The sequence below is a fragment of the Mustela erminea genome, chromosome 1 (genome assembly GCF_009829155.1).
Source record: "Mustela erminea isolate mMusErm1 chromosome 1, mMusErm1.Pri, whole genome shotgun sequence".
Classification (NCBI taxonomy): domain Eukaryota; kingdom Metazoa; phylum Chordata; class Mammalia; order Carnivora; family Mustelidae; genus Mustela; species Mustela erminea.
This window is the reverse complement of record NC_045614.1, coordinates 207,598,583-207,625,469: the sequence shown is the minus strand read 5'-3', so window position 1 is coordinate 207,625,469 and position 26,887 is coordinate 207,598,583. Positions and strand designations below refer to the sequence as shown.

At 36.5% G+C, this 26,887-nt stretch overlaps 1 protein-coding gene across 3 annotated transcripts in view; it reads left to right on the top strand.

Annotated features, from left to right (window-relative positions):
• Window positions 1-26,887, top strand: part of SCAF4 (SR-related CTD associated factor 4) — a 67,550-nt gene that overhangs the window by 19,032 nt on the left and 21,631 nt on the right. For 2 of the 3 annotated variants that reach the window (XM_032353735.1, XM_032353732.1), the window contains exons 2-16: window positions 3,652-3,735; window positions 4,619-4,663; window positions 6,199-6,360; window positions 7,469-7,604; window positions 7,934-8,073; window positions 8,686-8,862; window positions 13,286-13,458; window positions 14,202-14,310; window positions 15,796-15,960; window positions 16,515-16,600; window positions 17,280-17,470; window positions 18,636-18,736; window positions 19,156-19,269; window positions 20,577-20,733; window positions 21,947-22,104. In XM_032353735.1, the coding sequence (XP_032209626.1) occupies window positions 3,652-3,735; window positions 4,619-4,663; window positions 6,199-6,360; window positions 7,469-7,604; window positions 7,934-8,073; window positions 8,686-8,862; window positions 13,286-13,458; window positions 14,202-14,310; window positions 15,796-15,960; window positions 16,515-16,600; window positions 17,280-17,470; window positions 18,636-18,736; window positions 19,156-19,269; window positions 20,577-20,733; window positions 21,947-22,104 (1,998 nt within the window). The remainder of the gene's footprint in view (window positions 1-3,651; window positions 3,736-4,618; window positions 4,664-6,198; window positions 6,361-7,468; window positions 7,605-7,933; window positions 8,074-8,685; window positions 8,863-13,285; window positions 13,459-14,201; window positions 14,311-15,795; window positions 15,961-16,514; window positions 16,601-17,279; window positions 17,471-18,635; window positions 18,737-19,155; window positions 19,270-20,576; window positions 20,734-21,946; window positions 22,105-26,887) is intronic. The other variant, XM_032353733.1, reaches the window with a different exon arrangement.

Genomic DNA, 26,887 nt, shown 5'->3' with positions numbered 1-26,887 from the left:
GCTTTTAAAGGTAATTTTTTTCAGCCTCTGGTTTTGAAACTTCTCTCTCTGCCTGTAGTAGTGTTTTTCTTTATAAGTTATATCAAATACAGATTTTTGGCTTTAAGATCTAAAAAAAGTCATTTGTAAAGGAAAGCAAAGACCGTCTAAAAAGAAACTTAAATGTGACAGAAGCATCGTAGTGCTTACAAGTAAGAGATATTTTAAGGGCGGTCATCTGTAAAGCACTGAAACATGGCTCTGCCTCCTCTACGTACCACTCACTGAGTTTGACACTTCCTGAGAGCTCAGAAATTTGTTATATTAATGAAAAATTACCCAAAACTGCATTTCTACCTCCTCACTTCCTGCTTCTTTACCAGTTGGCCTTTGAAATCACTTTCAAAAACTAGTATCCTAGTATCTGTTCAGCCACCTAATAGTCAAACCATGCACCTCTGACCACATTTGACATGGCAAATGCCTTTAATTTCTGGTATTTATCCTGATATTATTCATTCGTGCAACCCCTTTGTCTATACCACAGTGACATTTTGGTATATCCTAGCTTATGTGTTCTTTCTTGGCTTAATTCTTACCACAAATTTCTTCTCACCCACACTCATGGTCTTGACTCTGTGACTTTTCATTTTCTAGACTGGACCATTTCTGTGTTCAAGAGCCGTATTCTCATGTCTGCCTGAACTTCAGTATAAATTGAATATGTTTAGTCATTATCCCTGAGTCAATATAATATATATATAGATAGGCACAGATGCCTGCTTCATGTTTTTGTCTGTATTCCCCATCATAATGGTCTCGTATATATTTAATCTAAAAGCAGCATTGTATTAAGGGTATAAATGTGCTATTAGGAATTGTGAGCTATAGGGGCAGCTGTGTGGCTCAGTTAAGTGGCTGCCTCGGGTTATGATCCCAGGGTCTTGGAATCCAGGCCCTTGTTGGGTTCCCTGGTCCTCTGGGAGCCTACTTCTCCCTCTCCCTCTGTCTGCCACTCCCCTTGCTTGTGCTCACTCTCTCTGTCAAATAAATAAATAAAATCTTTTAAAGGGGGGGTGGATTGTGAGCTATAAAATCTACAAATTATAGTTCAAACCCATTCCCTGGGCATCATCCGAAACAGATGTGTAAGTAACCCTTTTGAGTATCATCTTAAACAGGTGGAAGAGAATCTGTGTTAGTTGTTAATATGGATTTTTTTTTCCTCTCAACTTTTTATATAAATTCTGGTTAATTAACATATATGGTAAAATTGGTTTCAGGTCTAGAATTTAATGATTCCACACTTCCATACCGCACCCAGTGCTCATCACAGCAAATGCCCTCTTTAATACCCATCACCCATTTAGCCTACCCCCACCCTCCTTCCTCCAGTTGTTAACATGATTAAATAAAATTATACACCACTAAATTTAATTCATCCTTATACATCATAGGCCCTCAGATGCTGGTTCCCTCCTCTCTTACCAAGTCATCCTTCTTCATGAAATAATTAACATCCTTTTTACTGGCTTTTTGATAATAGCACTTGAGGGTTCTCTTGCTGGTGTTTTGCATGAATGGTTATAGTGCTGTATGATATAGTCTGTATTTTCATTTTTTAACAAGTTGTAATTTAAATAGAGACTATGGAGTATTTTATGCAATGGTACATTGGTCTGTCTTGTGTGCTCAGTTGGCTAAGGTTTTTTAATAAGGCAAGTTGCTCACTGCTGAAGTAATCAAGGAGTGCTATTTGATACATTAAATGAGTACTTTTTGCTTAGGTTTCATGAAAATATGATTCTCTAAGCTTTTAATGACCAGAGAAGTAGTTCTCACTGTTGTTCATTCCTAAAGATCATGTATAAACTTTTTTGCATCCCTTTTCTCTACATTAAGTTACAGAGAAGAAAATAGAACAGCAGTAATAACAATTGCCTTAATAAATTTTATGACTTATAAATGGTAAGAAAATATCCTTTATAAAAATGCATACTATATATCTCATGCAGTGTTTATATTTTTAGAATTTGTATTTAAATTTTAATATTTTAAATTGTTTTTTCATTTCCCATCATTTTATATTAGTCTCAAAGATTACTGTCTCCTTTCTAATTGTTTTCTGTTAATGAGCATTCTCGAGGATAATTTTTATTACCTTGGTAAAGAAATAATAAAGAATTGTGACCCTCTTCAGAGAATAACATTTTTTAAAACTAATTCCTTTGTTTACTATCTATGTTTTCCCCAATTTTTTAAATCTTAATATTACTTACGGAAGAATTCTACTTTTCTCTGCTTAAACCAGAGTATCTAATTCTTGTATTGATTATCTCTGGCAATCCATGCCTTTTCTAATATTACTGTTACTGTTATCTATAGTCCCGTTGTGTCTATAGTTGTGTGAAAAGCTGTGAAAATTTTCTGAATTTTTGGGGTATATTGCCAAATAGGGCTGTTTACCTTACAAAAAGAGACTTTTGTACTTTAGGTTAACTTCTTACTGATCTAGTAAAGATCTGTGTCTTAGAGATTACATATGTGGAGTATCAGCATTGTTTGGAAATATGATTCATATATAGCCCTGAAACTTAATTATTTCACAGTATCTTTTTAGGAGTGCCTTGTTGACTCCTTTGGTTAAGCATCTGACTCTTGATCTCAGCTAGGTCTGGATCTCAGGGTGGTGAGTTCAAGCCACACTGTGTTGGGCTCCATATTGAGGGTGGAGCCTACTTTAAAAAAAAAAAAAATCCCACAGATTATCTTTATAGAAGTCCTAGGGTGAGTGTGTGCCCATGATTAAACAAAATGCAAATGGGCACCCGGGTGGCTCAGTTGGTTGAGCTGACTCTTGGTTTAGGCTCAGGTCCTGATCTTAGGGTCCCGGCTTGGAGCCCCCTACATGGGCTTTCCGCTCAGTGGGGAGTCTGCTGGTTTCCTCTCCCTCTGTGTCCCCCACCCTGTGAGTATGTGAGCATGCCCTCTTTCAAATAAATAAATTTTTTTTTTAACCAAAACAGAAGCAAACAAAAAAAGAATTTAAGAAGCTAGATACAAGCTTCTTAATGTCAGGATTTTATCTTTGTAACTCTCTGTGGGCTCTGATTATGTCTTGTTTTGATTTAAATATTGGGGGGAAAAGTGTGCATGTGTGGTTGAATCTCATGGGGAGCACCTTATTGTTGGATTTACTGTCATAAGATTTGGTAAATATGGTGCTGTTTTTATGCCTGACTAAATCAAGAAATTGTGAATTCCAGCATTTTCAATTTCTTGCCTAATTTAATACATCTTTCTCCAAATGAACCTTAGAATTATTTGAAGTTCTCCAAAATCTCAATGAGGTTTACATTAAATATTGAGTCATACTATTGCCAATCTCAGAAACCCCTGGTATGTTTCCATTCAAATTATTTCTGAGTTCTCCAGTAACATTTTCTAGGTGGTTTTTTTTCTTTCTTGCTCTTTTTAGTATCTTTTCCATTGTATTTTCTTGATAGCGATGCAGGGATATAGGAAAGTGCTTGGATTTTCTTTACGAGCTGAATTGTTCAGCTTAGTTCCAAAAGTTTGTTATTCTTTTGATTAATAAATTGTATTATCTTTGCAGAAGTGGGGGGAATTGACCTCTAACTTCTAATTTCTAAATTATTTTTGTTTTTTAAGCTCTTTTCACTTATGGATATGAAACCTCCCATCTCTCGAGCCAAGATGATTCTTATCACTAAAGCTGCTATTAAAGCTATTAAGGTAAGAATAAAATATATTTAATTCAAAAAATGTTTTTGAAATTTTGAAAATACTTTTAAACGTGAGAATTCATCCTCTAAGTTTAGGTGTGAATCAAAGAAGTAACTAGCTTTTGCTGAAGACACGTGATAATACGGTACAATATATTTGAAATGTAATACATTATTTCAAAATCTGCTTTTTTCCTTTTTTGTTGTTTTAGTATCTCCCATTTATATTTTTTCCAACTTTATTGACGTGTAATTGACAAAATCAAATTTATTTTAAAATGTTTATTTGTTTAAATACATTATTTTTTAAAATGATGGTTTGATACACATTATGAAATGATTAACACAGTCAAGCTAATTAGCACATCTGTTGGCTCATGTATTTGCTGGTGTGTGTGTGTCAGAAAGTTGAATAGAAGTAGAGAGTAGAATGAAAGGATTTTTTCTTTGTTTTAGTTAATTTTTGCCATAAATCACCTGAGTATTAGCCTCATACTTTAAAAAAAAACAACTCGGGCTCCACGAAGTTAAATGCTTTCCTCAAGATCACACCTAAGTAGCTGACTCACTTTAGAAACTGTATTATTTAGTTCCAGTTCTGCTGTTCTTATCAGGCTCAGAGTTGCCTGAATACACTGCCTTATTAAGGTTTATTGATTAAAAATCTTTAATAAAAGGACCTTTTGGGGGTATTTTTGTAGTTTCTGCTTTGGTTAATTCTCTTCTGATTCATGAATGTTCACTTACTGATTAGGGATTATTTGTCATGGTTCATTCAGTATTTTGAGAATTGACATTGTGCAAATTTTAAGGTTTGAAGTATTTTCTAATTATATTACTGAATATGTAGAAATATGTAAACTGCACAATAATTTTCTTTTAATTCTTTCCAGCTTTATAAGCATGTAGTTCAAATAGTAGAAAAGTTCATCAAAAAGGTAACTATCCATTCCTTATTACTTCATTTTAGTTATGATCAGTATTTGTAATTTACTTTATAAATTGTAATTTGGTTGCTTGCTTCTAAAGCCACTCACTCTACCAAAAAAGTTGTCACTGGGTGTTCTTATTAATCGCGTGAGTTTGTTTTTTAACCGAAAATGTATAGCAGTGCTGTTTATTAATTAGTATAAGGTGGGCACTCAACAAGTTTCCTGTGTACTCAGCATGACTCTTCTCTGAGTCTGATATGCCTCCTGTGCCATTTGCCCTGTTTACTTCGTTGACATTTAACTCATCTTGAAGTATTTCAAATGAAATCAGTTTGTAAATTTTTCCAACTTTTTCCTGCTCCTATCATAATTAAATCATTTTTCACTTCTGCAGTTGTATCTGGTTTTATAACCATGCAATTAGCATACATCTGTCTCACCAGAGGAGGACTGAGAACAGAGACTTAATGAACCTCTCTGTCTACCCCTCCCCTCCCCAAAACCTGGAGCTGTGTTTTGTAGTACAAACCAGTAAATGTGCGTGGCATTGTCTTTAATCCATGGCCTTTGAATAATAACTGAGAGTTAGGAGTTAGAGTCCCAACAGACCAAAAAAATGATCAGGAGAAGTTTTTATAGTAGCAAATCAAAGTACCAATAAGTAAAATGGAAAAAAATTAAAATTACCTGTTTGCCACCACCCCAAATTACTATGATATTTATATTTGGACCTACTCCTTTTTTAATTCTGTACACATACATTCGTAAAAGAAACTGGTGACATGAATAGCTGCTTTCCCACTGAATTTATCATAAAATGTCTGCAAAAAGTACTCCATTGCATGATTGTTTCCACAATTTACTCAGCTAGTTCCTTTTGGACATTTCAACTTCAGGGGCTGGCCTTAAGGAAAAAATTAGCCACATCTTAATGGTTTTCCTTATGATAAATTTCTAGATGTGGAATTGTAGGATCAAATAAGGCTTTGCTTTTATTGCTAAATCATCATCCATAAAGGTTGTACCACCAGAAATATATATGTGTCTGTTTCTCCTTTCTTCTTCATTAATTTGGTGGGCGAAAAATGTGGTCTCTCCTTTCAGTTTTTCTTTTCTCGGTTACTATACTTGAGTAGATTTAAAATTGATGTTACTAAAACTATCTTTTTGATAACTTTAAGAGGTAGAAATTATTTTTTTAAGCAGGATGAATTGGGAGTAGAGAGTATCATAAGTGGATTTGTGTGGAAGTGGCTTAGGGATTGGTAAAAGTAATGTTGATTTTGGGAAATTGTCGGGGGAGAGAGGGATCAGAGGAAAGTAAAATATTGGGGATCTGGAGAGTCAGGAGAATTGGTAGTTCTGTACAGACCTGTGGGAAATTTGACAAGCTAGCCAATAAAAGAACCAAACACTCAAGCAGTTTCTAAATAGAAACAGTCATTGGATACACAGAGTTTATCCACATAAAAGAGAGATTATTGGGCATCAAATTGTGATTTTGCTTTTCTTGTATTAACTTTGCATCTTTATTTTTGTAGTGTAAACCAGAATACAAGGTTCCAGGATTATATGTAATTGACTCAATTGTGCGACAGTCTCGTCATCAGTTTGGAACTGACAAAGATGTTTTTGGGCCAAGATTCTCTAAAAACATAACCGCCACATTCCAATATTTATATCTTTGTCCATCTGAAGATAAGGTATAGTTAATAATTTTTAAATTAAAACTTGTATTATTTCTATATTTAAATGTATGAAAATGTATATTATATATTTGAAAGAGAATTATATGTGAACCTGAAATAAAACCCAGTGTTTTCTCTTGTGGCCATCTCATGTTTATGTATTTTCTTGTGAAATTCTTCTGGAATGTTGTACTGTTGAAAAGGGAGTTGGAAAGATTGACTTGTAGTTCAGTGATAAATTCTGCCATAGAAAAAGTCAGTATTTATCTCATATTGTTGCTTATTGCAGCAAGAAGGGACCAATAATTGATGGCTTTTCCTAGCATTTTGAGAGGCTGGAGCATAAATGGTATTCATTAGCAATCAGACTACAGTATTTAATTCCTCATTATTACAGCTGACTTTACTATGTACTATAAAAAGGGTAGAAGAAAGAACATTATAGACATGATAACTGGACTCCCAGCAGGTGGGAGAAATACACTGCTAAATCCACTCAGAAGAATGAAGACATTTACAGTGAACACTGTATAAATTTGGGTGTTGTGGATTCTCTATTTATATTCTTAGAGGAATGTTCTTAATGGAAAAAAATATACAAGACAAAAAAATCATTTCCTGAGTAGGACATAAGAGTTATTTTTCCCATGAATAACACATCTTCTCTCGATTGCCATTATATTTACTGGGCCATAAAATGACTTAGCAATCGGTTAAAGGCCAGTTTCTTAAATATTTTAACAGTTAAAATCATCCTGAAGAAATTCTTCTTCACTTCATTTACTTTTCTAAGATAATTACTTCTTTTTGTCAGTGACGGTATTTCTTTGTAATCATAAATACAATGAAAGCCTGAGGTAGATTTTTTATCATGTTTGTTTTTATTATCTAGCTTATATTTTTTTCTGTTTCTTTTTCCCCCTTGCTTTTTAGTTTATACTACTGAAGAAAGGCTGATTAGGGTAGTTTTAACCAGGTGGTAATTCTAAAGATAAATTTTTTTTATTTAGGAAACAGACTTAGTATGGAATTATTAGCTTAGAGATTTCTTTCTTTTTTAGAGGTATAATACATTATTTGTGAAAATATTTATTGTATATTCATGTTTTATTGCACGTAACAGAGTAAAATAGTTCGTGTGCTGAACCTTTGGCAAAAAAATGGAGTATTCAAAATTGAAATTATTCAGCCTCTTTTGGACATGGCTGCAGGAACCAGTAATGCCGCCCCAGTAGCAGAAAATGTTACTAATAATGAAGGTATGGCCAAGTATATCTGTGAACTTAGAAAACTACTGGTATAACTTGTACGTGAGAAGTTTGTGGTCTGATTATATTGGTGGAATTTTTCCATAACAAAGACTTTTGAATTTACATCTTGGAAGGAATGGTTTTCTTTTCACAGTTCTTATTTCTAATAAAAATAAGCTCTTTCATGTATTTGCTATAGTACAGATCTAGTACCATGATCTTTATTTTTCCTGTATGTTAAACTAAATGCAGTGTTCAGTAAAAAAGCTAATGGAGTTTAAAAAGGGAAATTTGAAGATAAAAGTTTTTGCCGGTCTTCATGGCCTTTTCTTTTTTAGGTTCACCTCCACCTCCAGTTAAAGTTTCTTCTGAACCGCCCCAAGCCACTACAAACTCTGTACCTACTGTACCACAGCTGCCTAGCTCTGATGCTTTTGCTGCTGTGGCCCAACTGTTTCAGACAACTCAAGGTCAACAGGTAAACTACCATCTCAAGATTAAATTCCATGCAGTTAGGTACTATTTTCAGTTTTTATTTTCCATTCCTAACTAATGAACATGTTCAAGGGAGGAAATACTTCTCCTTTTCACCTAGAAAAGCATTTACAAGGCAGGTAACAGCATAGGGATAATGGGCAGTGAGGGGCAGGTGAGAAATAAGGGAGCTGTGTGCTGAGCAGTAGCAGAGCCCTGCGGAAAGAACTTCAGAACTGCTGGCTGGTTGGTATTGTTGCTCATGGTTCTAGCATTTCAGACTGACTTCAAATTTCTTTTTGGGTTGGAGATACTTTTTACATTTTCCTAGAAACATTTCTTCACCTTGTTCACAGTTCAGTGTATTTTCTCTTTTTGACTGTTGTTTTCTGCCTGTTGGGGTATCAGCATCCATGTTTAACCTTAAATGACACACATTGTGTCCCTGGTATTTACAACAGACTTAACCTTTACTAAAAGGTGTATTCTTTTTCCAGTTCACTTTGTGCCTGTGCTGTTTTGAGTTACCTTTAAGATTTTTTTTTTCCAGTAAATCAACCTTTGATACTGTGATTATACTTTGTTATGTGGTTTATCAGTTCTCCCATTCTTTAAGCTTCAGCAGATCCTTCAGACTTTTCAACAGCCTCCAAAACCGCAGTCGCCGGCCATTGACAATGCCGTGATGGCTCAGGTCCAGGCTATCACAGCTCAGTTGAAGACCGCTCCTGCACAGCCGCCTGAGCAAAAAGCTGTCTTCCCCCCACCTGAGCAAAAAACTGCATTTGACAAGGTAGGCTTTCTCCTCTTACATAACCCACCTTGACTGTTCATACCACTCAATTTAGGATATGGAAGTTACTTTTACTTCTCTCTTTCCCTCTGGATTGTTCATTTTGTTGTTTTGTGGCTTAAAGGATTTCCACCCCCCCCCCTTGACAGCAAAACACTGATTATTTTTCCTGGCTGTAAGTGTGTACTATATATACTCAGTGCAAAAATTTTAAGTAAATTGGAAGTAGGAAAGTCAACAGGAGAACTTTCACCATTAACCCCTGTACTTAGAGATAACTACTGTAAGTTTTTGCTGTATGTCTCTTCTGAACTAATTTCCTGTGGATAGGTTTTTCTTTCTTGGGTCATAGTATGTATGTATATTACAGTATATAATATATGCATGTTTTATGCATAATATATAAATATATATGCACACAGTTTTTAACTTGTCTTGATCTTAATTCTCTTGTCATTTTGGAGGTTTAGATTTAGGTCTACATTTTTACTGAATGCCTATTGTGAGTATTCATTACACGTGCACCTCACAGTTTAGCCATTCCCCTGTTGACAGAGACTGAGGTTGCCTTTTGCTTTTTGCTCTTAGAACTTACCGTATGTATAACTTGAGAGTTTCCTTGATTCAGTGTCTTCCAGCTGCTCTGTTGGAGGCATGTTTAAGGAGCTGCAACTAAGGATATAGATGTGCTGGATTCATAGAGCTCAGAGCTTCCTGCGGAAATGTCAGCCCGGACAACTCTGTCTTACCTGTTTTATGTCTTGTCTGTTTATTGGGTTTATGACTATATAAAATTTCATTTTTTTGGTCTCACTGCCAAAAATACAAATGTTTGAAAACCCTAGAACTAAGTGAAATCTTTTAGCTTAATCATCTGTAAAATGTTTTATTCTTTCCAGATTTTAATTTTAAGATATAATTTTATTGCTGGTAGTCCAAATTAAGAATCCATTTGGTAAATACTAGTTGTCATTATATCTTCATGATTTATGAACAAACTCACTAAAAGAAGTTTGGATAAAATTTGAAGTCGAAAAAGAGTGCATGCTTATAGGGAAAAAGAACACAATACAGGAAGTTCTAAAGTGAAAAGGGAAGCAATTACCTGCTTGGAACAGGTTTGTTTATGTTTTTTCAGAGTTTAGGAAAACTCTCCACTCATATTTTTTTTTAATTTTATATTTTCTTTTCGTAGTTTTATATTTTTGTTCTTTATGCTTGTCTCTTCCTTCCATCTGGAACCTATTTTAGAATATGGTTCAAGATAGTTGTATCTTGAACTTTTTGGAAGTAGCCAGTTCTTCCTCCCTATTTTTGTCATACCTTGAATTCTCATTTGTTTCTGTGTCTGTTTCTGGGCATTTGAATTCTGTTGTGTCCTCCTAATATTATTTCTGCATCGTAACAGTTTTAACTACTTGCAGCTTCTGTACTAGATAATTTCATTTCCAAGTATTACACTCATACCCACACACATGCAAAGTGAGAGAGGGACAGATTGGTTAATTTGTAAGGAATTGTTTGACACAGTTGCGGAGGCTGGCAAATTTGAAATTTGTAGGGCAGAAGGCAGGCTGGAAATTTAGGCAAGAGTTAATGTTGCAGTTCTGAGTCTGAATTCTACAGAGCAAGGTTTTTATGTTGCTGTTTTTATGTTGCTTTCTTGAGAATTCCTTCTTGGGGAAACCAAAGTTCTTACTTCTAAAGCCTTCACTGAGTGGTTGAGGCCCACCCATATTATGGAGGGTATTTCTTTATTCAAATTCTATTAATTTAAATACTAATCACATTTTTAAAAGACCTTCACAGGAACATTTAGATGAATATTTGATCAAACAACTGGGCATGGAATTGATAAAATTAACCATCACATCATACTTTTCAAGATGAACTTTAACATAAATTTTAGAATTTATAGGTTAATTTAAGAATATCCATTTACACAGAATATCCATTTATTAAAATCCGTTTTCATACAAGTCTTTTACATTTATTACATCATTTATTTCTAAGATGTTTAGTCATTTTTCCTGTTTGTTTCTTTTATCTTGTAAATGTTCATAATACTAAACACTTAGTTTTTTAGTTGGTTCTCAGATTTCTGGGTAGGTGCTAAATTTGACTTCTCCTCTTCAATATGTATGCCTATTTCTTTTTCTTATTGTACTGGTGGCTGGGATTTCAAAAAATACTGAATAATAGTAATGCTGATGGAGTCCTTTGTTGGTCAAGTGGTTTGGTTGGTCAGTGTTTGTCAGTTACATGAAGTTCAGAAAAAGAAATTCTGTGATTTTCCATTGACTAAAAGGTCTGTTTTAAGCTAGTAGAACAGCTTCAGCTGCTTCACAGATCTTCACTTTCCCAAAAAGCAACAAAAATGTCTTTGAATCTTAGTTTTAATTTTTTCAAATCATTTTCAAAGCAATAGCTTTAAATCTTAAAACTTTGAAGAACATATCTATGTGTGAAAAACAGTAAAGACCAGAAGTTTTGTTTTTTGTAGATAGTCTAGACCTGAGTTTTAATTTTGACTCCCATCATTGACTCTGTCTTGATGCTGAGTCACTTAAGTATTCATTGTGCAGCACTGTAAAAGTGACGGCAGTGTGTAGGCTTTGCTGCTTTGAGGGTTAGATGATATGCTAATGTGTGTAAGACAACAAGGTGTCTGGGTTGTAATTCGATCACTCAGTTACTATAAGAATTTTTTTTTTAAGATTTTATTTATGTATTTGACAGAGAGCATGCACAAGTAGGCAGAGCAGGAGGCAGAGGGAGACAGAGGGAGAAGCAGGCTCTCCGCTGAGCAGGGAGCCTGATGTGGGGCCCAATGGGATCATGACTTGAGCCAAAGGCAGATGTTAACCGCTTAACCAACAGAGCCACCCAGGCGCCCACTGTAAGAACTTTTAATGACATGGCCTGGCATTACAAAGAAACAATGTTATCCAAGAAGGGGACTTCCTTTCCCAATTCAGAAATCTCTTATCCAGTAAAACTAGAACCATAATTTCTAGGCAGAACTTACCACAGAACAACACAAGTTTAGGAATTTGAGGTTGAAAATCCATGACCAGAATGGGCACAGCTTGAGGGAAAAGACTGCTTGTTTGAATGCCAGAGATTGAGAAATTTTAAGTCAAAAAGAGCAGTGTCCACATCCTAGTTCTACTATTTGGTGGCTCTGTGGTCTGAGTAATGTTTCTTAATCACCTGGGTCTTAGATTCCTTGTCTATAAAAAGAAGAAATTATATCTAAGCTATGTGTACATTGCAGGCCTCTTGTGATGGATGAAGTATCATACATAGATATGTAAACAGTAGATGGTGGTAGGAGTAGGTGTTTGTGATGTTACCTTCCTTCCTTTCTGAACAAATGTCATCTTATTTTTAAATGGCTCTTCTAGACATGTGATCTTGTGACGTGTTGAGCTAGCTTGCTTGTTTCCTTCCTTCCTTCCTTCCATGTTTCTGGTACTCTGACATGAGCTCTGAAGTTTTAAGGAAGAAGTTGGTGCCCAGGGAGTAAATTCTTCATGGCTGTGTCTGTGCCATTCTCTTTTTTCTTTGTCATATTAGTATGTTTTTGAGCAAGCAGCATATGGACATTTTTCTTTAGGGATTTATAGTGGTTGGATAAGATGGTCTTGGTACATTTTACAGTTAACTGAAAATGTACACCCATTTTCATGTGTGCAAAGTTCCAAACGTTTTTAGTGTGTGAATATTTTAATATTTATATTGCTAAATTAACTATAAAGTAAGTGTATAGAAAATAATCAGAAAACACTGCATTTATAATTGGTGAAGAAAAACAGTAAAAAATTATTTTTCAGGGGTGCCTGGATGGCTCAGTGGGTTGAAGCCTCTGCCTTCGGCTCAGGTCGTGGTCCCAAGGTCCTGGGATCGAGCCCCGCATCGGGCTCTCTGCTCAGCAGGGAGCCTGCTTCTCCCTCTCTCTCTGCCTACTTGTGATCTCTGCCTGTCAAATAAATAAATAAAATCTTGGGGCACCTGGGTGGCTCAGTAGGTTAAGCCACTGCCTTCGGCTCAGGTCATGATCTCAGGATCCTGGGATTGAGTCCTACATCGGGCTCTTTGCTTGGCAGGGAGTCTGCTTCCCTCTCTCTCTCTGTCTGCCTCTCTGCCTACTTGTGATCTCTGTCTGTCAAATAAATAAATAAAATCTTTAAAAAAAAATTCTTTTTCAGATGACATTTGTGTGGCATTGGTTTGTCTGTGAACCAAGGTGCTAAGGGGCGAGTGGGAACATGAGATGGTACATTACTGTGCTGGGATCATAGGTGATAGGAGATATCTGTTGTTTTTTATCAAGTCTTTTGTGTAGTGTATCCCAGCCCAACTTTATTATTTTTTTTTCCAATCCCAATTTTAAAATGGAATATTGATGTACCTATTCCAGAAGCTACTCGATAGATTTGATTATGATGATGAGCCAGAGGCTGTGGAGGAATCCAAGAAGGAAGATGGCACCACCGCTGCCGCCGCTCCACCTGCCATGGCTGTTGCGCCTCCCGCACCCTCCGCTACCACGCCGGCCCCCGCACCTGCCGCTTCCCCTCCACAGGCACCCTTGTAAGTTCTTTCCTACGCTCCTCCATGGGTAGAGTTGGGAATCGTAATCAGGCATAAGACAAGTGCAGTTGATCGTTGGCACAGCATGGTGATTAGGTAGGGGTGCCAACCTGCCCAGAGTCTGAAGTCTGCATTATAACTTGCCTCCCCCCAAAACTTTACATAGCCTACTCTTCACTGGAAGCCAAACCTGTACATATACTGTGTTCTTCGAATAAAGTAAGCTAGAGGAAAAACAGGAAAATATGTTTACAGTACTGTTCTGTAGCCAAAAACTGTAAGTGGACTCACATAATTGAAACCCATGTTTTCAAGGGTCAACTATAACTTCAGTAACAAAGTCCTTTTTCATATAGTCATTGTTTTTTAAAATGATACTTGGGTTTTCTTTTGAATGGGGAGGAGATGCTATCAGATTTATAGTTAAAAATGGCGTTTACATTGGGAATAATGCTCGATGTGTAAATTAATGTAGGCAAGTACATGATTCAGTAAGATGTTAATTTTTTTAATTAAATTTATTTTCAGCATAACAGTATTCATTATTTTTCACCACACCCAGTGCTCCATGCAATCCGTGCCCTCTATAATACCCACCACCTGGTACCCCAACCTCCCACCCCCAAGATGTTAATTATTAATGACTCCTGAACAGCATTCTTAATGTCTCTGTAGTATAAATGTGGCTTAGAATCTTACGTGTTTTTGAATGGACAAAATGAAGATAGCTCCTATTTTTTTAGTGGGTTTCCTGGAGATGGCATGCAGCAGCCAGCATACACACAGCATCAGACTATGGATCAGTTTCAGCCTCGAATGATGACAATGCAGCAGGACCCAGTGCATCATCAGGTATACACATTTTTCTTGCCACTGAGTTTTAATATGTGAGGATCTGTTCATTAGAGCATACGGATTACCCCTCCCAGCCCACTGTTAGTTAGCTGTGTGTTTGGCTAAGTAGTACTGCAGCCGCAGTCAGAGCTGTTGTGCAGGAGATTGACTTGAGTTATTATTTATAAAAAGCTTTAATTAAAACAAGCATACTAAATATTACATGCTTATAATTTAATAACAGGTAGTTTTGTTAAAACCATTTAGAGAGAGATTATAGCTCTGTTTTAGGTACCTGACCTGCTTAATGGTGCAGCTTTTTCCCTTGTGAGGATCTTTTTTGGGAGTTAGATGTTTGAGATGCTTTAGAGGGTTTTTAGCTCTCCACATTCAGGAGTGTAGTTTGAAATCTGCAGTGAAAGGAACTCTGGAAAATTGCAAGAAGTTCGTAGGGGTTTGCTATTGGGTTTATTTTAGCAAATCCTTTATTCAGAGTTTCCTAAACTTGACTGCACAGCTAAATGACAGAGGTAGGGATCTAATGCTAAAGTCAAGTCTAAAGAATCTGTATTTTTTTTTTTTTTTTTTTTTAATGTACAGATTCTGTTTTATAACCAGCCTTGGGAAGTACTACTTCGTATCCTTGGTTTAGAAAGGGTTCTGAGAAATACTCTGAAGAGTATGTTCATGTTCTTATGTGTATCGTGTTTGATCCATTCTGTAATTTGCTAGTAGGAAATTGATACTGTGCTTTTTAAAAGATTTTATTATTTTGAGAGAGCAAGAGAGCACAAGCAGAGAGGAGGGAGAAGGAGAAGCAGACTTGCCACTGAGCAGGAAACCTGATGTGGGCCTTGATCCTAGAACTGTGGGATCATGACCTAAGCCAAAGGCAGATACTTAACCAACTGAAACCAACTGAACCACCCAGGAGCCCCTATAATTATACTTTTAATATTGTCCGTATTGGAATGGCACATGCAGAAATACGTTACATTGTGGTTTACTCTCATTAATAATATGATCTTTTTGAACCCTAAAAGTAGGGATGTTTATTGAAATTCCCCTTGGAGTAAATTTTTAAAAAGTGAACCTGTACATCAGTGCTATAGCTACTCTCCCTCTCAATTGACTTGATTGCCTTTGAGGTTGAAGGGAGACAGATTGCAGTACAGTACCTCTCTGAATTTTAAGTTTATTCAGTCACATTGTTCCTCTTATAAATGAAATTATGTCTTTAAATATATGAAGTCAAGCCTTTGTATTCATAATTTTAAAAATGAGTTCTAGAATTTTTAACCTATATATGTGATGTAAATTCTTCAAGATAAATACTACACTTACGGAAATTGTTAATCGTTATTGTATGTCACTACACGGTTTTTGCTTGATCAAAATTGCCTGAAGATATTTTAGTTTTACATCAAGTAACTAAGGACTTCCCAAATTATTTTTGGTAGCTTTTACTTAAAATCTACTCACGTGCTTTCTTTAAAAAAAAAGGTTCCACTTCCTCCTAATGGACAGATGCCAGGATTTGGCCTTCTTCCTACACCTCCATTTCCTCCCATGGCTCAGTCTGTGATTCCTCCAACTCCACCTGTGCAACAGCCTTTCCAAGCTTCTTTTCAGGCACAGAGTGAACCACTAACACAGAAGGCACATCAGGTAAAACTTTATTCTCAGATTGGTTATCTTTGTGATTGCTTTGACTTACGTGCAGATTCCTGCCTGTTTGCTTTGTTATCTTCATTTTTGAATGTGAAGAAAGACTTCTTTGGGCACATATTCACCCTTTCTGTGCCTAAAGCTTTTCATCTGGAAAGTGGACATAGTAATAACCAATTTCCGTAGAATTCTGTGAGGATTGAGTCAGAGTCCAGAATGCTTAATTAGAATGCCTAGTTTACCACTGTAATCAATGGTTTAATAAAATTATATGTAACCTATATGAATTTCCAGAAGTAGAGAAGTGTTTCTTCTAATCTTGTAAACCATACAAAAACTTTTTTCTCTCACTGATAGACAGTCATTATTAAACTAGTAAATTATTAAACTAGTAATGTGTTGTCAAGTATTCAACCAGAATAAAACTGTCGAGGCAAAGGATTTGTAATTTAGCATTTTTTGGATTTTGTCTTCTTGCCTTTATTAATTTCCATTTCTCTCATTTAATGATGGGTGGTTGTTTTAGTTCTCTTTGTTTTTATTGGTTTTTAAAGGAAATGGAAGTTGAACAGCCTTGTATTCAAGAAGTTAAGCGGCACATGTCTGATAACAGAAAGTCAAGATCTAGGTCAGCATCCAGGTAATCGATAGAAAATATTTATCCAATCCTGTGTGTCTTAGGAGACAAATTAAAATCAAACTGGATTATTTTTAGATACACAACATTAATAAAGTAACAGTTAGTGTATTTGTATGTCTGTGTAGAGTGGGAGCAGAAGTAGTGATGTAAAAACTAAGACCTGTCATCTTACCCGTGCTTTTCCCCTGGAGTTGCTCCAGTGCCTACATGCATATATGCATAGAATGATAGGAATTCTGTATTCTGTATTCACAGTTCCTTTACAAGTTGATCAGCCAACAAAAGTGGAACGGTAATAAGCAATACTATAAACAGATCACATTTTTATTTGCTGCAGAAAAGAAGTTAACTGAGAAGATAGATACCAGTAGCAGCAGTCTGTCTCAGTGATGACAGCTTCTTACACTCCCAGGCACATAATTTAGTATAGTATCAAGTTACCAAAGATGAGAGAATTTTTTATAAGCTAGCAGCCTTATTTATCTGATTTAAAATATGTGCATGCTTTCTAACTTGCAACATATTAAACTTTTTAAAAATGAATTCTCTGCTTTTGAATTATTACATGTCTAAAGATTAAACTACCTAGTTATATTTTTTCTTTTTCAGATTAATACCTACTTACGTTTTCAGTTCTTTCTCTGTATTCTATCCATTCTCCCCCTCATGAAAATGTTAGGTCACCAAAAAGAAGGCGATCTCGATCTGGCTCTAGATCTCGAAGGTCCCGCCATCGACGTTCTCGATCTCGGTCCAGAGATAGACGCCGACATTCTCCTAGATCTCGGTCCCAAGAAAGGCGAGACAGAGAAAAAGAAAGAGAACGCCGACAAAAAGGCCTTCCCCAAATCAAACCAGAAACTGCGAGTGGTAAATCAACTTATATTCAGACTTCTTGCATTATTTTTTGTGTATCTTGGGTATAAAATGTTTCATAACTATTAGCAACATATTTTATTTTCGACATATTATAGTGACATGCTTTATTTTCTCTTTTTTGTTTGTGCTTTGGCATACACCCTTGACTTTGCTTTGATGTGTTAAACATAAGGAATAACACAGAGGACATTAGGAGAAAGAAGGGAAAAGTGAAGCGAGGGGGAATCGGAGGGGGAGAGAACCATGAGAGACTGGACTCTGGGAAACAAACTGAGGGTTTTAGTGGGGAGGGTGGTAGGGGGATGGATGAGCCCAGTGGTGGGTATTAAGGAGGGCACAGATTGCATGGAGCACTGGGTGTTAATACATAAACAATGAATCTTGGAACACTGCATCAAAAACTAATGATGTACTGTATGGTGACTGATATAACACAATAAAAAAGTAAACTAGCTGTAAAGCAGCAGTAAGGAGTGAACCCAGCTAATAGTGATGAAGAATAAAGTGATAGCATGTCTTGAATTTAATGTATGAAATAGAAGCCAATGAACTAGTGCTTCTATACATGGAGAGGTTTTACAGTTTACAGAATGTATTAGCTTGCATTATCTCTTGAATCTCATCATGTATTTAAAATATGTTTAATAAGGTATGCTGAACACATTTATGGTATAAGTTTGTAGTTACTATTGAAATTTTTATTTATACTACAAGTAGGGCATATGTAGAGCTTCTGATTGGGAGATATTACCTAGGATACAACATAAGAGAAAAACCATTCGTGTATACTCAACAGTCAGGAAGAGACAGCTGGACTGTTTGTTGATCGAGAGAGTTAGGATTGGGTCTTCTGCTACTCACTTGCCAAGGGTGGCCTTGGACCAGTTATTGTATCTCTGGCCCCAGTTTAGACCTGTCCACAAAAGGGCCGGATTTTTTTCAACTCTTACGTTGTTCAGCTATCCTATTCCATTTCTGGAAGTAATACCACAGTTTTCTAGGATATTTTTGGATGTGTATGGGATTTGTTACTTAATCTTACAGTATCATGTGACTTGTGCATCTTTTTATAACGATTTTCTTTTTATTGTAAAAAAGTATAGTGCTGCTCATTATGAAAATACATGTATTTTTATGATGATAATTTTATTTTAAGTTTGTAGTACTACACTCTGGGTGGGACAGCTGGACAAAAGGACTACTCAACAAGATGTTGCCAGTCTCTTAGAAGAGTTCGGTCCAATTGAATCAATTAATGTGAGTGTTTATTAAATTATGTAATGATGGACAGGTGTGATTAATGTCATAGGAAATTAAGGACCTGAGACCCAAGTTAAAATTTGCCCAGCTTTGTGGATGTGACTAGTGTTAAGTGTTAAGTCCAGTTTAGCACTCTCTGCATTTAACCACAGTTCTTAGATAAGCCAAGTTTAATTTGAAACCCTTTTCTACAAAAATCTATATTAACAAAGCTTGGAGAACTATAAGTTCATTATAAACTGGCAGCTGAGACCAAACTTGAATTGCCAGTTTATGATACCTTAATCTCAGATTATAGAACCTGGCTTCATGGGATGGGTAGGGGTCAGGGGAGTTGGGGTTGTTGGAATTGGTTATTTAGTATTTATTTAATTTTGTTGCTCTTTTATTTTATTTTATTAAATATTTTGGAGCAGATGATTCCTCCCAGAGGTTGTGCCTATATTGTTATGGTTCATAGGCAAGATGCCTATCGTGCCCTGCAGAAACTGAGCCGAGGAAACTATAAAGTAAACCAGAAATCCATAAAGGTACAGTTTTTATACCTTGTAGTTCATTTTTAAAAAATTTTAACACATAACATTACTTGGCTTTTTAAAAACTAATTTTGGACACTGAAGCATTTCCTATATATAGCTTATCTCCTAAATATTAACATAACATTTTAAATGTTAGGTTCATGTGGAATTCATCAAGGTATTTTTAATTAATTGGTGCTTTAAATATAATTTCATTTTGTCATTCAAGATATTTTGGATTTTATACATTTTTAAAATATTTTTCTAAATATTATACATTAAAAAAAAATTTTTTTTAAGTTTTACTTATTTTGAGCACCTGGGTGGCCTTCAGTCTGTTAAATGTCTGCCTTTGGCCCAGGTCCCACATTGGGCTCCTTCCTTGGTGGGGAGCCTGCTTCTCCCTCTGCTGCCACTCCCCCGCTTCTGTTTTTTCTCTCTCTGACAAATAAAATCTTTTTTTAAAAAAAAAGTTTTATTCTAGTAATCTCGATACCCAACATGGGGCTCGAACTTAAGACCCCAAGATCAAGATTTACATGGTCTTCCGAATGAGCTATCCAGGTGCCTCTGAATTTTACACATTTTTAAAGTTTGCTATCTCATCCTTAGAATACTGATTATTAAAAATAATCAATAGTCAGGGCACCTGGGTGGCTTGGTGGGTTAAAGCCTCTGCCTTCGGCTCAGTCATGATTCCAGCATCCTGGGATCGAGCCCCTCATCGGACTCTGTGCTCAGTAGGAAGCCTGCTTCCCTCTCTCTCTCTCTAGAGACTCTCTCTCTGCCTACTTGTGATCTCTGTCAAATACATAAATAAAAATCTTTAAAAAAAAAAAATTTCAACAGAGAGGAAAAGATGTAGGTACATGGGTATTCTTCCCGTAAGGGGCCAGAGTTAGCATTTCCTTAGTGTCATAACAGTCTCTACCCTTTGACTGCACTGCAAAAGGATTTTGTCTAATGTGGAATAATTCCAAGGTACCCAAGACTTTGAAAGTGATCCCTGTGCAAGGAACTTCATTCAGCCTTCCCTGCTAAACATTGTTTTCCTTTTCTCTGAGTTTTATGTTGGCTAAATTGAGAAGTGAGTGGTTCAAAGAGTGGATAAGGAGGCAATGCCAGTTAAATTTGCGTAAAGTGGGAGAAAAGGTTAACCAGTTTCCTGCCATCAAATTGAAATCTGGGGATAGCAAGGCCAGATTATTTCCCTTTTGCCCCCAAGTCTGAGTGACTAGAAATTCGAGAAACAGTTAATCCTCAAAATTGACCTTCTTTTCCTTTTCTTTCTTTTTATACTTTGACTAATGGTGATACAGATTGCCTGGGCTTTAAACAAAGGAATAAAGGCAGATTATAAGCAGTATTGGGATGTAGAACTGGGTGTTACTTATATTCCGTGGGACAAAGTCAAGCCTGAAGAACTGGAGAGTTTTTGTGAAGGAGGAATGTTGGACAGTGATACACTTAATCCAGGTAAAACAGTATTTAATTTCTTTTAAAATTCATCTGTTTTCTTGACTGTACATATGAAAAATGTTTTTTCACGGTAGGAAGTGATTTTTGAGATTTTTCAAGTACCCTCTATGTGTTAATCTCTCCATAATAAACTGAGGAAAAAGTGGTAGATAAGACAGATGTGGTCTTTACTCTTAAGGCAACTTCTGTTTAGTGGGACAGATTCAGACATAAATGAAATAATACTCATTGTGGGGTTAAATTATTAATTACAGTATAAGTAGATCAAAATGGAATTTTTCACTGTGAAAATCTAATGGATCAAATGAGTCTTAAACTGAACATTACTGGTATTATGTTTTAATCCAGTGCTTTATAATAATTTCTTTGAAAACATTTAAATGTCCAGAGAAACAGTCGAAAGTAAACATATAAGACAAGGAGGTAGAATTACCTGTGCGATGAGCATTAAAAATGCCAGGTTAACAATAGGATTACACTGGGGGAAATAGCCTCAGATGTGGGCATGAGCTGGAGATTGCTAGATAGCTGGACAAGGTGGAGTGCAGGGTGCTGTGGCAAAATAGAAGTGAGTGATTAAAGGAGTTTGAAGCAAGTAGAGTTGGTTTGAAAGCCAAAAAGAGGTGAAACCACGTTGGGCCATTCCCATACCTTGACCTTGTTTCCCACAGTGTATGGTGCCTTCACTTGAGGGTAGAGCTAGGTTTCTGTTCAGGCAAATAGGTTTCAGGGCATGACTGTGTGCCAGGCATTCTGGTCCAGGTAGAAAGAATCTTGCTCCTCCCTCCTGGAACCTTTACTCCAGACAGTACGCTATTATGGTCAAGAACATAGACCGTATAGCCAAATGTGTGTATGTTGAATCCCGCCTCTGCCATTTAGCAGTATTTGACCTTGTTTTCCTTAATTTCCAAATTGTTTTTCTCATTTATAAAATGGGAATAATAATGGGGCCTACTTACAGGTGGTTATGAGAATTCACTGAATTAATACATATTACTTAGAACTGTGTCTGAGACACAATTGGCATTCTTTTGCATGTTTGTTGTTGTTTATTCGCTTAATATTTATAAGATTAGCATAGGCATTTCCTTAATAATCATACTGCTGGGTTTTTTGTATAATCAGCATTTTAAAAATGATTTCTATATTTAAAGCTATAAACTGAAAATGGCAAACTTATATTGTTAAATTTCTTTAATTCTTATAGATTGGAAAGGAATCCCCAAGAAGCATGAAAATGAAGTTGCTCAAAATGGAGGGGCAGAAACTTCACATACAGAACCAGTATCACCCATACCTAAACCTTTACCAGTGCCTGTCCCTCCTATTCCTGTCCCCGCACCTATAACAGTGCCACCTCCACAGGTAAGAATATTTGGAGCACTGCTTAAACTTGTGTCTGAAAGATAAACCTTTCTAAATCTCATTTATTTAGATGTATGTCTAGATTAATGTTCAAAGACATGAATGAATCCATAGATGTTCATACTCCTATTTTGGTAAGTCGGACCTACTTTTTATAAACTCTAATACATTCTCCATAAACACCAACAAAATCAAAGTAAATTCATATTGCCTGACACCTGTCTAGATTATTAAATGTCTTTATAATGTTTCAGGCTTGAGACCCAAACCTAATAGCATTTTACATTCTGTTTCCTCTTGTCTTCCTTTATTGGATCTTTATTCTTTGGAGACTTCATGATCTGAGGGAACTTAAAGTATATATCCCAACAAGCTGTTTTGAGGGAAAGAGGGTTTCTCAATTTTCATTTTGTGTGGTGCTGTCGTGACATTTTTCAGTGGATCAGTTATTTAATAAATTGAGGTCCATTTAAAATGAAAGCATATTCTTAAATGTCTGTTGTCTGGTCACTCAGTGCATTACTTCAGAGGAGAGAATCTGGATTCTAACAGAACGTAGTTTGAATTCCAGCTCCATTATTTGTTCTTCACAATGTAACTTTGGGCAAGTCACCTAATTTAAGCTTTCATTTCCTATCTGTAAGTGTGCAAATTCCCTTTCTTGGCTTTGGCTCTGGTGTTCTTCCTAGGTCAGAGTTGTTTTGAGAATTAAATGACATAATGTATATTAACTACTCAGCGTGTTTCCTGTGCCTTTTTCAGTTGTTCACATTAAGTCAGATAAATCTGAACTATCAAAAAACTACCACCTTGCCTTTTTTTTTTTAATTAACATATATTATTTGTTTCAGCAGTACAGGTCTGTGATTCGTTAGTCTTAACACAATTCACAGTGCTCATCATAGCGCATACCCTTCCCAAAGTCCGTCACCCAGCCACCCTGTTCCTCTCACCCCTCTCCCCTCTGGTAACCCTCAGATTGTTTCCTGAGATTGAGTCTCTCATGGTTTGTCTCCCTCTCTGTTTCTGTTTTTTCTCATTTTTCCCTCCCTTCCCCTATGATCCTCTGTCTTGTTCTCAAATTCTTTCTGTCAGTGAGATCATATGATAATTATCTTTGTCTGATTGACTTACCCGCTTAGCATACATAATACCCTCTAGTTCCATCTACCTCCTCACAAATGGCAAAATTGGGGGGGGTGGGTTTTGATGGCTACATAACATTCCTGTGTGTGTGCGTGTGTGTGTGTGTATGTATGTATATACACACCACATCTTCTTTATCTGTTCATTTGTTGCTGGACATCTAGGCTCTTTCCATAGTTCGGCTATTGTGGACATTGCCGCTATTAATGTTGGGGTGCACATGCGCCCTTAGATCACTACATTTGTACTTCGAGGGTAAATACCAGTATTGCAATTCCTGGATCATAGGGTAGCTCTATATTCAACTTTTTGAGGAACTTCCATACTATTTTCCAGAGTGACTACACCAGCTTGCATTCCCACCAACAGTATGAGAGTTCCCCTTTCTCTGCATCCTCACCAGCACCTGTCATTTTCTGACCTAACTAATTTTAGTCATTCTGATTGGTGTGAGGCGGTATCGCACGGTGGCTTTGTATTTCCCTGATGCTGAGTGATGTTGAGCACTTTTTCATGTGTCTGTTGGACATTTGGATGTCTTCTTTACAAAAAGGTCTGTTTGTGGGGTGCCTGGGTGGCTCAGTGGGTTAAAGACTCTGCCTTCGGCTCGGGTCATGATCTTGGGGTCCTGGGATCGAGCCCCACATCGGGGTCTCAGCTCATCGGGGAGTCTGCTTCCCCCCTCTCTCTCCCTGCCTCTCTGCCTGCTTGTGATCTCTGTCTTTCAAATAAATAAAATCTTTTTTTAAAAAAGTGTCTGTTCGTGTATTCTGCCTATTTCTTGATTGGATTATTTGTTCCTTGGGTGTTGAGTTTGGTTAAGTTCCTTATAGATTTTGAATACTAGCCCTTTATCTGATACATCATTTACAAATATTTTCTCCCATTTTGTTGGTTGTCTTTTGTGTTTTGTTGACTGTTTCCTCTGCTGTGCAGAAGCTTTTTATCTTGATGTAGTTCCAGTATTGCATTTTTGCCCTTGCTGGCCTTGCCTTAAGCAGTGTTTCTAGGAAGAAGTTGCTGAGGTCTAGGAGGTTGCTGCCTGTGTTCTCCTCAAGGATTTTGATGGATTCCTGTCTCAAATTTAGGTCTTTCATCCATTTTGAGTCTATTTTTGTGTGTGGTGTAAGGAAATGGTCCAGTTTCATTCTTCTGCATGTGGCTGTCCAATTTTCCCAACACCATTTGTTGAAGAGACTTTCTTTTTCCCATTAGATATTCTTTCCTGTTTTGTCGAAGATTAGTTGAGCATATTGTTGTGGGTCCATTTCTGAATTCTCTGTTTTGTTCCATTGATCTATGTGTCTGTTTTTGTGACAGTACCATGCTGTCTTGATGATCACAGCTTTGTAATAGAGCTTGAAGTCCAGAATTGTGATGCCCCCAGCTTTGGCTTTCTTTCTCAACATTCCTCTGGCTATTCAGGGTCTTTTCTGATTTCATACAAGTTTTAGGATTATTTGTTCCATTTCTTTGAAAAAAGTTGATGGTGTTTTGATAGCGATTGCCTTAAATGTGTAATAGATTGCTCTAGGTGGTATAGATGTTTTCACAATATTTGTTCTTCCAATCCGTGAGCATGGAACATTTTTCCCTTCCTTTGTGTTTTCCTCAGTTTCTTTTATGAGTATTCTGTAGTTTTCTGAGTACAGATTCTTTGCCTCTTTGGTTAGATTTATCCCTAGGTATCTTATGGTTTGGGGTGCAATTGTAAATGGGATTGACTCCTTTAATTTCTCTGTCTTATTGGTGTATAGAAATAGCAACTGATTTCTGTGTGTTGATTTTCTATCCTGACACTTTACTGAATTCCTGTGTGAGTTCTAGCAGTTTTGGGGTGGAATCTTTTGGGTTTTTCGCATAAAGTATATCATCAGGAAAGAGTGAGAGTTTGACTTCATCTTTGCCTGTTAGGATGCCTTTTATTTCTTTTTGTTGTCTGATTGCCTAGGCTAGGACTTCTCGTACTATGTTGAATAGTAGTGGTGATAGTGGACATCCCTGCTGTGTTCCTGACTTTAGGGGAAAAGCTCAGTTTTTCCCCAATGAGAATGATACTTGCTGAGGATTTTTCATAGATGGCTTTTATGATATTGAGGTATGTACCCTCTCCCTACACTGTGAAGAGTTTTGATAAGAGGATGCTGTACTTTGTCAAATGCTTTTTCTGCATCTACTGAGAGTATCATATGGTTCTTTTTATTTTATAATGTATTGTATCACATTAATTGATTGCCGTGAATGTTGAACCAACCTTGTAGCCTAGGAAAAAAATCCCACTTTGTTGTGGTGACTTATCCTTTTAATGTACTGTTGGGTCCTGTTGGCTAGTACTTTGGTGAGAATTTTTGCATCCATATTCATCAGGGATATTGTCTGTAATTCTCTTTTTTGATAGGGTCTTTTTTGGTTTGGGGTTCAGTGTTTTGTTGGCCTCATTAGTTTGGAAGTCGTCCTTCCATTTCTATATTTTGGAACAGTTTTGGGAGAATAGGTATTAATTCTTCTATAAATGTTTGGTAGAATTCCCCTGGGAAGCCATCTGGCCCTGGGCTCTTGTTTGTTGAGATTTTTGATGACTGCTTCAATCTCCTTATTGGTTATGGGTCTGTTCAGGTTTTCTATTTCTTCCTGGTTCAGTTTTGGTAGTTTATATATCTCTAGGAATGTATTCATTTCTTCCAGATTGTCTAATTTGTTGGCATTAGTTGCTCATTACATGTTCTTATAATTGTTTGTATTTCTTCAGTGTTGGTTGTGATCTCCTCTTTCATTCATGATTTTATTATTTTGGGTCTTTTGTCTTTTGTTTTTGATAAGTCTGGCCAGGGGGTTATCAGTCTTCCTAATTCTTTTAAAGAACCACCTCCTAGTTTTGTCAATCTGTTCTACTGTTACTTTGGTTTCTATTTCATTGATTTCTGCTCTCGTCTTTTTTATTTCTCCTGTTGGTTTTACGCTTTACTTGCTGTTCTTTCTCCGGCTCCTTTAGGTGTAGGGTTTGTTGTGTATTTGAGACCTTGTTTCTTGAGTAAGGTTTGTATTACTATATACTTTCCTCTTAGGACCACCTTTGCTGCCTCCCAAAGATTTTGAACAGTTGTGTTTCCACTTTCATTTGTTTCCTTGTATTTTTTTTTTAATTCTTTCTTAATTTCCTGGTTGACCCATTCATTCTTTAGTAGGATGCTCATTAGCGTCCATGTATTTGAGTTCTTTCCACCTTTTCTCTTGTGATTGAGCTCTAGTTTCAAAGTATTGTGGCCTTAGAATATGCAGGGAATGATTCCAGTCTTTTGGTACCAATTGAGACCTGATTTGTGACCCAGTATATGATCTATTCTGGAGAATGTTCACGTGCACAAGAGAAAAATGTGTATTCTCTTGCTTTGGGAGTGGAACGTTCTGAATATATCAGAAGTCCATCTTGTCCAGTGTGTCATTTATAACATTTATTTGCGGGGCACCTGGGTAGTTCAGTGGGTTAAACCTCTGCCTTTGGCTCGGGTCATGATCCCAGGATCCTGGGATTGAGCCCCCGCATCAGGCTCTCTGCTCAGCAGGGAGCCTGTTTCCTGCCTGCCTCTCTGCCTACTTGTGATCTGTTTGTCAAATAAAGAAATAAAATCTTTTATAT